The following is a 13382-nucleotide window of genomic DNA, read 5'->3' as shown; positions in this document are numbered from 1 at the left end:
ACCTATGAGTGGTAAGACCTGGGGTGCATAATTTAACCTCTCCATACTCGAATTTCCTCAGCTATAAAATGGGAATAATGATGATAGCACCTACCTCCTAGGGTTGTTGAGAAGCCCAAATAAGATGGTACAAAGAAAACTCTTCAACTGAGCCAGGTACCCAGCAAGGACTGGACCAATCTTAGCTGCTATTCATCATAGTGAGGCACACTTAGCAAAAGGTTAGCTCAGGCAGGGAGATAGGTAAAAAATAAGAGCATTTGAGAAAATGGAAGGATTAACAAGAAGGGAGAAGAACAGATACCGGCGGCACAAAGCCATTGGAGAAGCTGTATGTGTTTATTTGATTTGGATTTCTGTTAATTTGAACTTCGTAAAAAATCATTAATCTCTACTCACACGGGCTTCATCTGGTGGGTAGAGCCTGAGGTTATCGATTGTTCAGGCCAGAGTGCAAGGGTCATCTGAGCACTCAGAGTTTCCAGCAAAAGGCTGTTCCGGGTGTTCTTTTAGGTTATCTGTTCTCGTGAAACTCTGGGGCTGCGCCTAAGAATGTACTCACGGGCTGCAACCTAAGGATTTTCCAAGAGTAATCATTCAAATTGAGAACAGTCTAAAGGTGTTTTTTTTTTTTTTTTTTTTTGTCTTCTTATGCTTTTAAGTAACTTTTCAAAAATAAAGGCCTCTGAGAAGAAGAGTTGGACATAGCCAGAATCCCAGTGCTCTTGCTGGCTGCCCCCGTCTTGCCTCTCCTTCCAAGGTGAGTCAGCACTTTCCAAAGCCTCTCCTTCCAAGGTGAGTCAGCACTTTCCAAACTACACTTTGCAAAGTGTACTCGCAGTGGGCTTCCGAGTACACTCTGTGTTTGGGGTTATTGTTTTAAGCATGTTCAACCTTTCTTCAGATGTCACTGAACTGTGCTCAGGCTGGCCTTCCGGGCGTTGACCCTTAAGCAAATAGATAATGTTCTCGAAAAAGCTTGAATTCTGTTCAGTGCTTTATAACGATGAAAACTGAAGTCGGAAAAGGTTGTAAAACCCTTTGACTCTCCACAGTGGAGTCCGTTGTTTCTTCTGGCTTCCTCAAGTTCCCGTTCACAGGTGAGTGACTTATACTGTCTACAGGAGTTGAGGACTGTGTTTCTGCAAGCCCATTTCCTCTAAGGCTCGCAGCAGGGGATTGTGATTCTCATTCACTAACGGTTGGTCTCCTCTCATATGATAAAGAATACTATAATGCCTGGATAGGAACTTGCAGAATGCATTAATGATTTCATAACATTACATACAATACAGATGACTCTCGGTTGCTATCTCGTTTATAGCAATACTATTTATGCATCAATTCTCTTGAGAATGCGAGTGTGCGCGTGTGTGTATGTGTGTGTCCGGTGTATGGGGTTTTGTGGTGCAAATGGATGAATAGATCGAATAATCTGCCCATAGTAAAAATGCCAGTGAACTTCTTTTCTAACTTAGCTTTATGAAAGGACGATTCTGTTTCCACCGATAACTGCACATCCTACCCCGCAAAGCTGCTGCTGGTTTAATACAGAACTATACCAACTATCTTTTCTTCAACGGCACGATCATTACCTCATTCTCCCAGTTTTCGATAATTTAGATGCTAAACAATGTGAGCTCTGGATGCGTGGCTGGAGGGGGAGAATTGGTTTCTAGAATCTAATTGCCTTTTTATGTTCCTAGCCAGTAGAAATTGCATGTTGCTGATGCTTTGAACACATAGGTCAAATACCATTTACATATAAGACTGAGAGTAAAGTGCAGTGTTTCTAACTGTTTTGAGGGGAGAATAGCTTTCTCGACATGTTAGAGACAAATAATAATGATTGTATCTAAAACTCTTAATATTGGTATCTAATAGTGGTTATTATTAAACTGTTAAAGTACTAACGTATTTATAGGCTCTTGTTTAATAGAAGTCCTTTCTGTGTGCAGCCACATCCCGCACCCCCACCCCTCCTGACGTAGTTACCTTCCTACTCCGCTCCATAACTCTAATTATTCCTATTTGTAGCCTCCCTTTTGCTGCCTAGGAGTTACTGTTCAGATGCCCCTCTCCCCACTTGATTGCAAGCCTCCTGAATAATTTGTGTATCTTACTACTGGGAGGAATGGTGACAGATATTTGCTGATGAATGCTGGAAGTGGATTAGGAAGTACTTTAGAAAAAAATTGCTCACTCTGTGGTTTTAAAAGTCACTGAAAGCGCTAAAAAACCCCTGAGTTCCACTGCAGGAATCACATATTAGAGTTGTGAGTTGCTTTGTGAAGATGAAAGAATTATGCATTTAGAGGCAAAGCAGAGCTCTGAGTAACTTTGGCGTTAAATTCTATTTTGTTGAAGAGCAGTTCTTAGTTCTTCATCTCAGTTGTGACTCTGTGAAGAAAGGATATTCATGTGTCCCATGGGGATCACTGTGTATTTCTTTCCCTTCCCCATCAGATGTAGCCCTCAGGGCTAAAGGGGCCCCATCTTATCCTATCCCTGGACAGTGTTTTCTGCATTTTTGACACACACAACTGGCTTATCTGTAAATCAATATTTTTCTTCTTTTGTTTTTGTTTTGCTTCTTAGCATAAGTTAATATTTCTTTCCTCCTCTAATAATCATTGGAGAAATAAATCAATTGCTGGGTTTGGTAATACCAAAGGTAACCTACCTACATCCCTAAGTGTCAACAATGAAAGAAATTTTAAAGTCTTTTTAAAAAATTGGAATTTGTGGCTTAGAAAGTGACTACTTTTTGCTCAGAGCATAGGATAAAATGGGACCCCTTTAGCCCTGAAGGCGACATCTGATGGGGAAGGGAAAGAAATACACAGTGAACCTCATGGGACACGTGAATGGCCTTTCTTCACAGAGTCACAATTGAGATGGAGTAAAGTTCTGCTTTTTTTCTCTGAGCAGCTCAGGGAAGGGGAGTTTGTGGCACAGGCATCCTTGGGAGGTTTTACAGAGGGGAAGATTTCACAGGAGAAAAGCCAAGGAGAATATTCACAGTGTGATGTGGGGCTGGGGAGGGCCCCTCCACTCCTGAGCCTGGCCTTGCACACTTCTTGTCCTCCCAGCTCCTCAACAGCTGTTAGGGCATTTACATCCTCCTAACCATCTTAGCCTGGATGTGGAAAAAAACTCAGCCTCTTCTTCCAGAATTCAGCCTAAGCAAGAGCAACACGTTTCAAAAGCAGTATTTGGGAGAAAATGAAATGGAAAGCAGAACAAATCTCCCCAGAGAAAATTCAAAACCTAGAGTACTGATAGAGTGGCGAGGTCATCTCCTAAAGTGACAAGAGCCTGGACACCGTTGGCTTGGCTGTGTCGCATCACACAGCCTGTTTCCTTTGGTCACTTCAATCCTTCAGGATACGCCTGGGAGGGAGATGAGCTGCATATGCTGCTGGCCTTGGTGAATGAGGGTGTGCTCCTGCTTGGCCTGCGGGGATTTCTGTCCTTCTCAGACTGATTTCCTAGTTTCTCTGGGTGTGGGCTCCCAAGTCCCAAGCTTTCTCAGAGTGTTGAGGTTTTTTTAAAGCATAAATATGATCGTATCCTTCTCTCACCTAAAAGCCTTTATTAGTTCCTATTGCCCTTGCGATAAGATCCCAAGTCATTAACGTTAAGAATTATGAGACCCCAAGGAATCACCCAGCCACATCCTTCAGAGCTGCTCCGTCAACTTTCCCGCAGACTCAAGGGACCTCCTTGGGTCCTTGCATGTCTCTTGGGTCTGGGTCTTTGCCTGTGCTCTTCCCTGCCTGGAACACTCTTCTCTCTTTTATTCTCTTGCCTAACTTGCCTTCATCTTCAAGGTCCCATGCTAACTGCGCTGGTTCCAGAGCCTTCCCCAACTCTCTAGACAAGGGAGTCCTCTGCTTGAGGGTCTAGGAGACGCCCACGCTTCCTCTTTACTTTCGGTCATCATGCTTATAATTTCTTACGTGCCACCTGTCTTCCCTGCCACTCTATAAGCTCCATGAGGATTGGGCTGAATGGAGGGCTGGCGCTCCAAAGGATTGTTAGGTTTGGTAAATCAGGATCTAGAGGATTTCTCCCTCGGCTTCGGGCTGTACTGAACTGACCTCATAATACAAGGGTCGGCAAACATTTTCCGTAAATGGCTAGACAGTAAATGTTTTAGACATTGGTGGGGAGAGGTGGGTGTAGGTTTTGTCACAGCTACTCATCTCTGCCATTGTAACACCAAAGCAGCCAACGACAAAACAAACGCAAATGGCCATGACTGTGTCCCAATAAAACTTTGTTTATAAAAACAGGCAGTGGGCCAAATGCTGCTATTGTAGTCATATCCTTCAGCTTGACAGGATTCCAGCTCCTGGGAGAACTCTTCTCAACCCAGACTTGTTTCTTTTCTTTTTCTTCCTTCTTTCCTTCCTTCCTTCCTTTCTCTCTCTCTCTTTCTTTCTCACTTTCTCGGTTTCCCTCTTTCTCTTTCTCTCTCTCTCTCTTTCCTTCCTTCCTTCTTTCCCTCCTTTCTTTCTTTCTTTCTTTTTCACTTCTCCTGCAGCATCAAGAGCCAGTTGCTAGTGTTGATCCCAGCCTTTGGTGAAGGTCAACCCACTCATCTGGTGCTGCAGGCCTCTGTCTTAAAGTCACACTAGCAGCCTTGGTGTCATGTCCCATGGTGGGCCCTGACATTTTCTACTCTTAGGATCCTTGATTTGCTCCTGGCGTGGCTTGTAGAGCCCTGTATCTCCTCCACTTTTGACACCTCAAGTCCCCTGTGGCACTGCTCACTTAGCCCCCTTTCTGAGGTCTGTCAATGTCCCAGGTTCTCTTGGGCGACCCATCCAGGTGCTGCTTTCTCTTCCCCAGCGTTGGTCTTCCAGAATGTTGTTACTAATGTTCTAAGGTAGAAAAATCTTTGATATGTCCATCCATAAAGGTCAGGAGATTGTCCTCTAATGAGTTTATGTCTTGATAAGATTACACATTTTATCACAGAACAGAAAACTTCAACCCTGGATAGTTAAACAGAAGCACAACGTGGTACATAGGTTGTAGACCACATGCCATTTAGCAGAGAGGGACACTGGTCTTGGCATGGGCAATTAAGAATTCCTGGGGAGTTCCATGATTAGGTGGCCAAAGTCTGCCGACTAGTGTTTAAAAATCTTGATTTCCTGCTTTAACTCCTAGATTCTTTTAAGTTCATTGAAAGACAATTTTTCTGGAAGACCTTGAAAATTCTCAATCTGTTCCCAAAGAGATTAAAATAATTTACTATATAAAAAGGCAGAGTGGGGGCCAGACTGGTGGCACAGTGGTTAAGTTCTCAGGTTCCTCTTCTCAGCGGCCTGGGATTTGCCGGTTTGGATCCTGAGTGCAGACATGGCACCACTTGGCATGCCATGCTGAGATAGGTGTCCCACATATAAAGTAGAGGAAGATGAGCATGGATGTTAGCTCAGGGCCAGGCTTCCTCAGCAGAAAGAGGAGGACTGGCAGTAGTTAGCTCAGTGCTAATCTTCCTCAAAAAAAAAAAAAAAAAACAAAAAGGCAGAGTGAAAGGAAATAGCATGGTACATTATTTTCAACTCTGAGTTCTTTTGTGTTGGTTGAAGTAAAATTTTTTTTAAAGATTTTATTTTTCCTTTTTCTCCCCAGACCCCCCGGTTCATAGTTATATATTTTTAGTTGTGGATCCTTCTAGTTGTGGTGTGTGGGTTGCCTTCTCAGCATGGCTTGATGAGTGGTGCCATGTTCACCCCCAGGATCTGAACCAGCGAAACCCTGGGCCACCGAAGCAGAGCACGCGAACTTAACCACTCGGCCACAACACTGGCCCCAAGAAGTAAAATTTTATTATTGGCAGCTGTTAAGAATCCCTAATCAAAGTTTTCTGCAATGTATGATACCGAAGTACCTTTCACACACTTCAGGAAACTCAAGAACGAATTGTTAGCTTAGCTGTCATAGATAGCAGCTGAGAGAATAGAATTAGACGACGTCACATCTGCTTATATTGATGGGGAAGAATAACGTGACAAAACACCATTGCACTCTTGAACTATAGAATATACAAGTGAGGAGGGGATATCCTCTCTTGACCCTATAAAACAAATCTGTTTATCACTGAAAACGAGATTCCCACTATGTTTCCAGGCTTTCAGAGACTAGCAGAGATATTCTCCACCATCTGCTTTATGAGTTTTCCAAGGTCTTCTCTAACACAAAAGGAATTAACCAGTGGTCTAATGATATGTCAGAATTTTGCTCTACACCTGTAATAATATGAGGCAATTCATCTAACATCGAATTCTGGAAACATCACCTTTTCTGGAAAATATTATAAGCAAGGCCTTGGTTTATTCTTTCCAGTAATTTTGGTATCTCATTGCATTTTCCCAAATTTAGTATTATGAAATTGCTGCTGTTTTTGTGGGAGCACTCAAGTAATTAACATTTTCAACATAAAGGCCTCAAAAGTCATCCTTGCCATTTCTGAGCTGGCCAGAGATAAGGCAGCTAGAGTCCATTTCTTTTTTTTTTTTAAAGATTTTATTTTTTCCTTTTTCTCCCCAAAGCCCCCCGGTACATAGTTGTATATTCTTCGTTGTGGGTTCTTCTAGTTGTGGCATGTGGGACGCTGCCTCAGCGTGGTCTGATGAGCAGTGCCATGTCCGCGCCCAGGATTCGAACTAAGGAAACACTGGGCCGCCTGCAGCAGAGTGCGCGAACTTAACCACTCGGCCACGGGGCCAGCCCCAGCTAGCTTCCATTTCTAACTGAGCAACCAATGCATGCCCTGTAATGCTAGAGAGTATACATCTTTTGAAGTACTGCTCTTTGGTATGTCAAAAGGTAACAGGGACTATCAAAGTTCAGGGTGATGCACTGAATGCTGAGAAAGAAAAGAAACAAACAAAAGGGCAGCCGCAGATATTCAGTAGCTGGCCTGGCACTCTCAGCTAAGCCATGTCATTCTCCTATTAGAAAAAAACAATCTCAAAGAATACCAACTGTATTAGTCAGCATTCTCCAGAGAAACAGAACCGAAGTGATTCATATAGATATGCAGAGAGAGATTTATTATAAGAGATTGACTCATGGGATTATGAAGGCTGAAAAGTCCCAGCTGCAAGCTGGAGGCCCCGGGAAGCCGGTGGTATAGGTCCAGTCCAAATCCAAAGGCCTGAGAACCAGCAGAGTCAATGATTTAAGTTCCAATCTGAGTCTGAAGGCCCGAGAACCAGGAGCTCCAATGTCCCAGGGCAGGAAAAGATGGACATCCCAACTAAAGAAATAAAGTAAATTCACCCTTCCTCAGTCTTTAGAAAAAATTAGTTAATTTTTTTTATTGAGATACAATTGACATATAACATTGTGTAAATTTAAGATGTACAATGTGTTGATTTGACACATTTGTATATTGCAATATAATTACCACCATAGCTTTAGCTCGCATCTTTATCAAGTCACATAATTATCACTTCTTATTTGTGGTGAGAACATTTAAGATCTAGTCTCTTAGCAATTTTGAAGTATGCAATACAGTACTGTTGAGTCTAATCACTATGCAGTGCATTAGATCTCTAGAATTTACTCATCTTCTAGATGCAAGTGTGTATCCTTTAACAACATTTCCCCAGCTTCCCCATGCCCCAACCTCTGGTAACCACCATGCTACTCTCTGTTTCTATGAGTTCAAATTTTTTAGATTCCATATATAGGTGATATCATACAATATTTATCTTTGTCTGGCTTATCTCACTAAGCACAATGCCCTCAAAGTCCATCCATGTCGTTGCAAATGGCAGGATTTCGTTCTTTCTCCTGGCTGAATAATATTGCATTGTGTGTGTGTATATATATATACACACACCACATCTTCATCCATTCATCTGTTGATGGACACTTAGGCTGTTTCCATGTCTTGGCTATTGTGAATAATGCTACAATAAACATGAGAGTGCATATATCTCTTTGATATCCTGTTTTAATTTCCTTTGGATATATACCCAGAAGAGAGATTGGCGGATCATATGGTAGTTGTATTTTGAATTTTTTGAGGAGCCTCCATACTGTTTTCCATAGTGGCTGAACCAATTTACATTCCCACCAACAGTGTTCAAGGATTCCCTTTTCTCCATATCCTTGCCAACACTTGTTATCGCTTGCCATTCTAACAGGTGTAAGTTGATATTTCATCATGGTTTTGATTTCCATTTCCCTGATGATTAGTGATGTTGAGCATCTTTTCATGTACCTGTTGGCCATTTGGATGTCTTCTTTGGAAAATTTCTATTCAGGTCCTCTGCCCTCAGTTTTCCTGATTTTTGTTCTATTCAAGCCCTCCAAGGATTGGATGAATGATGTCCATCCGCATTGGTGAGGGCGATCTTCTACGAATTCAAATGCTAATCTTTTCTGGAAACACCCTCACAGACACATCCAGAAATAATGTTTTACCAGCTATCTGGACAACCCTTAGCCCACTCGAATTGACACATAAAACTAACCATCGCACCAACCTCAGACAAGGTCACTCTAAGAGCAGGATAAAATATGACAAAGCAAGGTCAGTTCATAATTTTGTCCAAGCACAGGCAAAAACAAGGTCATTGTGCAATCCTCAAAATACTAAACATCTCTTTGTCTTGCTAAGTGAGTAACTGTTATTTCTGTGTTCATTCATAGAATTGCTTGAGCTTTCTGACAGCATAGAATCTGGAGCAAACCCCCACTTCCTTGGACGCTCTCCGAAACCACCCAGCTAAAACCCAAGTCCTGTAATAGATTTTCTTCCTAATACCCCATAACCGAGACACCCTATCATCCCCCACAGTGTGTTGTCTCTCCCTGCAATAAGTAATAAATCCAGATTGTTCAATTACAGGTGTGCTCCTGGTGGTCTTTGGCTGAAGGGCATTGACAATGCTATGAGATAGAAATCCTTGCTATGCCTGGATTTTCATCTTTGAGAATGTTACTTTTTAGTATTAAAATAGAAATCACAAAAATCACTATATTCAGAAGGAAGTAAAATGTAAGCAAACCTAACATGAAATCTAGTGTACAGAATTGCTGAGAGGACAGAGAGGGAAAGTGAAGAGAGTAGGTTCGTTGATCAGCATTTTCTTCCTTAATATGAAGTGTGTTACTATTAATGACCCCAGAAGGGAGGGTTAGGAGATGGGGCAGGGGGCGGCTCCATCTCTAAGCTTGAAGGGTAGAGGGAATTTCAGCAGCCTTCTCCCTTTTTGCCAGCTGATGTACAGACACAATTTCATTTCATTTTCACAGCAGTTTGGCAGATTTTAGCACGGTCACCGCTGCTCCCTGACTTGAAAGATGGAGAAATTAGGGCCTGGAGAGAGGTTAAAAAGCACGTCCAACAACGTAGAGTGAAGCCATAGGCAGTACCAGGGTCTGTGAGATGTCAAAGTTCATAGCAAGACACTTCACCATTGGCCTCTAAGTGCTGCCAAGTACTTGCACACCAGTGGGAAGAAACCATTTTAAATAAAGAGCTAAGCCAAGAAAAAAATAATTGGAGACTGATTTGTTTTAAAAAGTCTTATTTTAAAATTAAGAGATGCAATATTACAACTGTTGTTAGTCATTTTATTATTTTCTTATTTTCAAAGAATTTCTTTCTTTTATTCTTGAAAAAAAATTGAGAGTTAAAATTTCAAAAATGATAAAACCAGCAAACATTGCAGTCTCTGAATATAATACTACTTATATTGAACAAATTTTGTTGTTGAATAAAAGAATTTTGAATCTGGTTCATTTTGTCTTTTAATTTTTACTTACCTCATAAACTACTTAAATAATGTTTCCCACTCTGCTTCTTAATATTGAATTTATTTTTTGCAAGTTATTTTTTATAAATCATGTTTGAGTCAGTCCTTGTGGTCTGGTGGTTAAGATTTGGTGCTCTCACCTCCAAGGTCCTTTCCTTGTCGGGGAACCACACCACCCATCTGTTGATTGTCGCACTGTGGCAGCTGCATGTTGCTGTGATGCTGAAAGCTGTGCCACTGGTATTTCAAATACTAGCAGGATCACCCATGGTGGACAGGTTTCAGTAGAGCTTCTAGACTCAGACAGACTAGGAAGAAGGACCTGGTCACTCACTTCTGAAAAAATTGACCACAAAAACCCTATGAATAGGTGCTGAACATTCTCTGATACAGCACAAGAAGATGAGAGGATGGTGCAAGAAGACCAGGCAGTGTTCCCCTCTCCTGTACACAGGGTCCTTAGAAATTGCAATTGACTCTGCTGTATACAACAATTCATTGCTGATCATTGCCCAAAATTTATTCATTGGGGTTGTAAAATAATGATTTTTCTAATTTCATAGGCTTTTAAAAATCAGGAATAGATATTGATTTTTATTAAATATTTTTTCCACATCTATCAAAATGATCAAATATTTTACACTAAGCAATCATTGCATTGCTGGGATCAATGTTGCTCATTATATTTTTTTCATAAACTGATGAATTATATTTAACATCTTATTTAGAATTTTTAAGTCTATTTTCAAAAGTAACTCTATTTTTTTCTTATAACCATCTTGTGTGTTTTTATGTCAAGGTCACGCTTGTTTTATAAAATGCATCGGGTAGCAGTTCCCCTGGTCCCTGCTGGGCTCTCCATGTCTTGGATGCAGGGGCTGCATTTACGAAGGAGCACTAAGGCAACCCAGCAGTATTTATTTGGGCGTTGCTGGTCAGCTACACTAACCCAAGAATGTTGCCAGTTGGTTGTGCCCTTCTAGCGGTTTTTATTTTTACTCGTTAAAAAATAAATAATTAATTAAATACATAAAGCACAGATAAGCAGAAAGAACAACAAATAAAAAACAACTATCCATTCATCGACCAGAAGAAATCATTATCAATGTTTGAGTTTATCTTTCCTAATAATTAGACTGTTTCACGGAGTTACTAACCAACTAAAAAAACCTGCTTTTGTCTGTGATTGTTAGTGAAGGTTATTTCTTGAACCAAATTATTCTTTCATTTGGCTACTTTGATTACAGAGAAAAGAGATAATAATTGCAATAATTATTTTTTTTTTGGTCTTGTTTTCTTTTATAGGGTTATTGCCTGCAGATTGCAATCACCATGTCTGACTCAGTAATTCTTCGCAGTGTAAAGAAATTTGGAGAGGAGAATTATGGCTTTGAGTCAGATGGATCACGTAAGTGGCCTTTTTCTCTCACCATCTCTTGCACAAAGGGGTTGGAACAAGCTAGCGAAGTTTTAAGGGGCAGAGAAAATCAGCAATCCTATGTAGGATCCTTACTGGACACGTTTCTTACACATGCATGGGCGTTTGCTCCTAGAATCCATGTAATGGAATGTCTGAAAGAGCCAGGTAAAAACACACTCATACCCAGCATGTAGTGAGCACAGCTGGTTCAGAGTAGTCATTATTTTTGAAAACAAATCTTGTGATTTTAGATTTTACATAAAAAGAAACTGAGAGTTGGATAAATTTTTAAAAACTTGGCAAAAATCACTTCACTAGTAATTAATGGAGCCATAATCCTAATTCGATTCTGTCTGATTCCCACACCCAAAATATTAATCTCTGTCTACACTATAATGCCTCTTTACTCTTACTTGAAATAAATTAAGTTGAAATGCCAGGGGAATCAGGATGTGCTGTCCCATGGTGATGGTTGACATTAGCACCTTGGCTTCCCTACACTCCTGACCCTGAGCCGCCACTTTTACTTCCTACCCTCATCTGCTCTGATCTATGCTGGAGAAAATAATATGTGGCTTAATCTTATGGCTTCTACTGGCATGGATGTGTCATTGACCTCTTATTGTCTAGTTAGTTTATGGTCTAAATTTTAAACAGATAAATTCTCATGTTTCTAAAGAACCAAACAATAAATAAATATTCGTTTTACTTGGTAATTCAAAAAATCAGATTTTCTTTAGCTAATTTAGAAATATTGGTCTCCAGTTGGTGTCAGAAGATACAAATATTTTATATCTTGGAGAAAAGTCCAGAAATGTAGTCAAGCCAGCAGTCCTGAACCTGAAAGAATGTCCTCTTCTATACTGTGGGGAGAGAGAGAATATGAGAGAAAGGAGTAAAAGCAAATAATCACTTTGCAATGTTCCACAAATAAAAGTAACTTATAAGAATGTTTTTCCAGAGCAAAATTGTTAATGACTATGTTGCACTTTGTCATTGTTATTAACTGCTTTATGCATTGTTTTTGTCCTGACAGATAGCAATGATAAAAACTCAAGGTAAGTGACTATTTTGACAACACAACCTCCTTTCTAGAATAACTCCATAATATTCCTATAAAAGGCACAAAGCAGAGAGAATATTTTTGTGCATATTGTACTTCCTATAAAGTGGTATAGATAATCCATTCTTTTTCTCTTAAAACATTACTGTAATTTGATTTCAAAAACCTTTTGGAATATCCCTTCTGGATTAGGTCCTAATCTCCCCTATGCATCTGGGAACACCACAGAATTTCTCATCGAAACAGGCAGAGGCAAAGTTGGACAAGTTTGATTTCATGGGCACAGGGCAGGTCCCTACACCCCAAATTCTTCCCATAGGCAAATAGTAGACATCTAAAATTTAATTATTAGATATTTATCTTTAGTTTAAGAGTTTAAATCCTCATATAAAACAAATGTCAGCTAATCATACTTTGAGCAGGATTAGATGGAGTCTAACTTGGGAGACAGAAGGGCAAGCTCCTGAAATAAAGATGGTGAAAGGGAGAGGTTGAAGGTATTTCAGGAACCTTAAGTAATTCACGGCAGAGGGAGGTATTGGATGTGGTAACATTAGCTTTGGACTAGGAGTGGTAGGGTCAGCCTGTGCCCAGAAGAACCACACTTTTCTCACTGGGTAGGGAGAAGATGAAAATAGATGTGGCTCAGATAAATGGTAAAAAGAGGATGAGCAGGAAGGTGGAGTGAATTCTTTGGTTTTTTAGAGGAATTGAATCTATTTTCTGATGGGTGCGGTAATGTAGAATGAGAAGATCACAGTGAAAGTTTGATACATCTGCTGGGGAGAATGGGAGCAATCCGTGGGGATGTGGGAGGAAGTACAGTGTTGTTGGATCAAGCTAATGATGGAGACAATACTTATTTACTCACTCATTCCACAGGTATTGATTGAGTGCCTATCAGTAGTCAGACACTATTATAGGTGCTGAGGATACAGAAAAGACCAAAATAGGCAAATACCTCTGCCATTGAGGAGCTTACATTTTAGTGAGGGAGACACAATAATCACCATAAATAAATAAAATATATAGTATAGTAGCTAGGGATAATCTAACACTTTCTTTCTAGGAAGAAAAAGTAAAAATTGGAATGGAGTTATAAAATGGT

At 40.4% G+C, this 13382-nt stretch overlaps 2 protein-coding genes across 14 annotated transcripts in view; one reads left to right on the top strand and one right to left on the bottom strand.

Annotated features, from left to right (window-relative positions):
- DHRS9 (dehydrogenase/reductase 9) overlaps nt 1-335 on the bottom strand; it is a 52469-nt gene extending 52134 nt beyond the window's left edge. Inside the window, exon 1 of the mRNA XM_070580080.1 lies at nt 95-335. The gene's annotated coding sequence lies outside the window, so the exon portion shown is untranslated. The remainder of the gene's footprint in view (nt 1-94) is intronic.
- Nucleotides 336-462: 127 nt separating this feature from the next.
- Nucleotides 463-13382, top strand: part of ABCB11 (ATP binding cassette subfamily B member 11) — an 87812-nt gene continuing 74892 nt past the window's right edge. For 7 of the 13 annotated variants that reach the window (XR_011528393.1, XR_011528394.1, XR_011528395.1 and 4 more), the window contains exons 1-3: nt 825-1100; nt 11097-11199; nt 12248-12269. Coding sequence is in view for 8 of the 13 variants with exons in the window: in XM_008544349.2 (XP_008542571.1) it covers nt 11124-11199; nt 12248-12269 (98 nt within the window). In the remaining 5 variants the exon portion in view is untranslated. Of the gene's footprint in view, nt 761-824; nt 1101-11096; nt 11200-12247; nt 12270-13382 lie in introns of those variants that run through there. The other 6 variants (XR_011528396.1, XR_011528397.1, XM_070580074.1 and 3 more) reach the window with 1 other exon arrangement.

Source organism: Equus przewalskii, chromosome 17 (assembly GCF_037783145.1).
Source record: "Equus przewalskii isolate Varuska chromosome 17, EquPr2, whole genome shotgun sequence".
NCBI lineage: Eukaryota > Metazoa > Chordata > Mammalia > Perissodactyla > Equidae > Equus > Equus przewalskii.
Note: the sequence above shows the minus strand (reverse complement) of the source record. Positions and strands in the feature narration are given on the sequence as shown.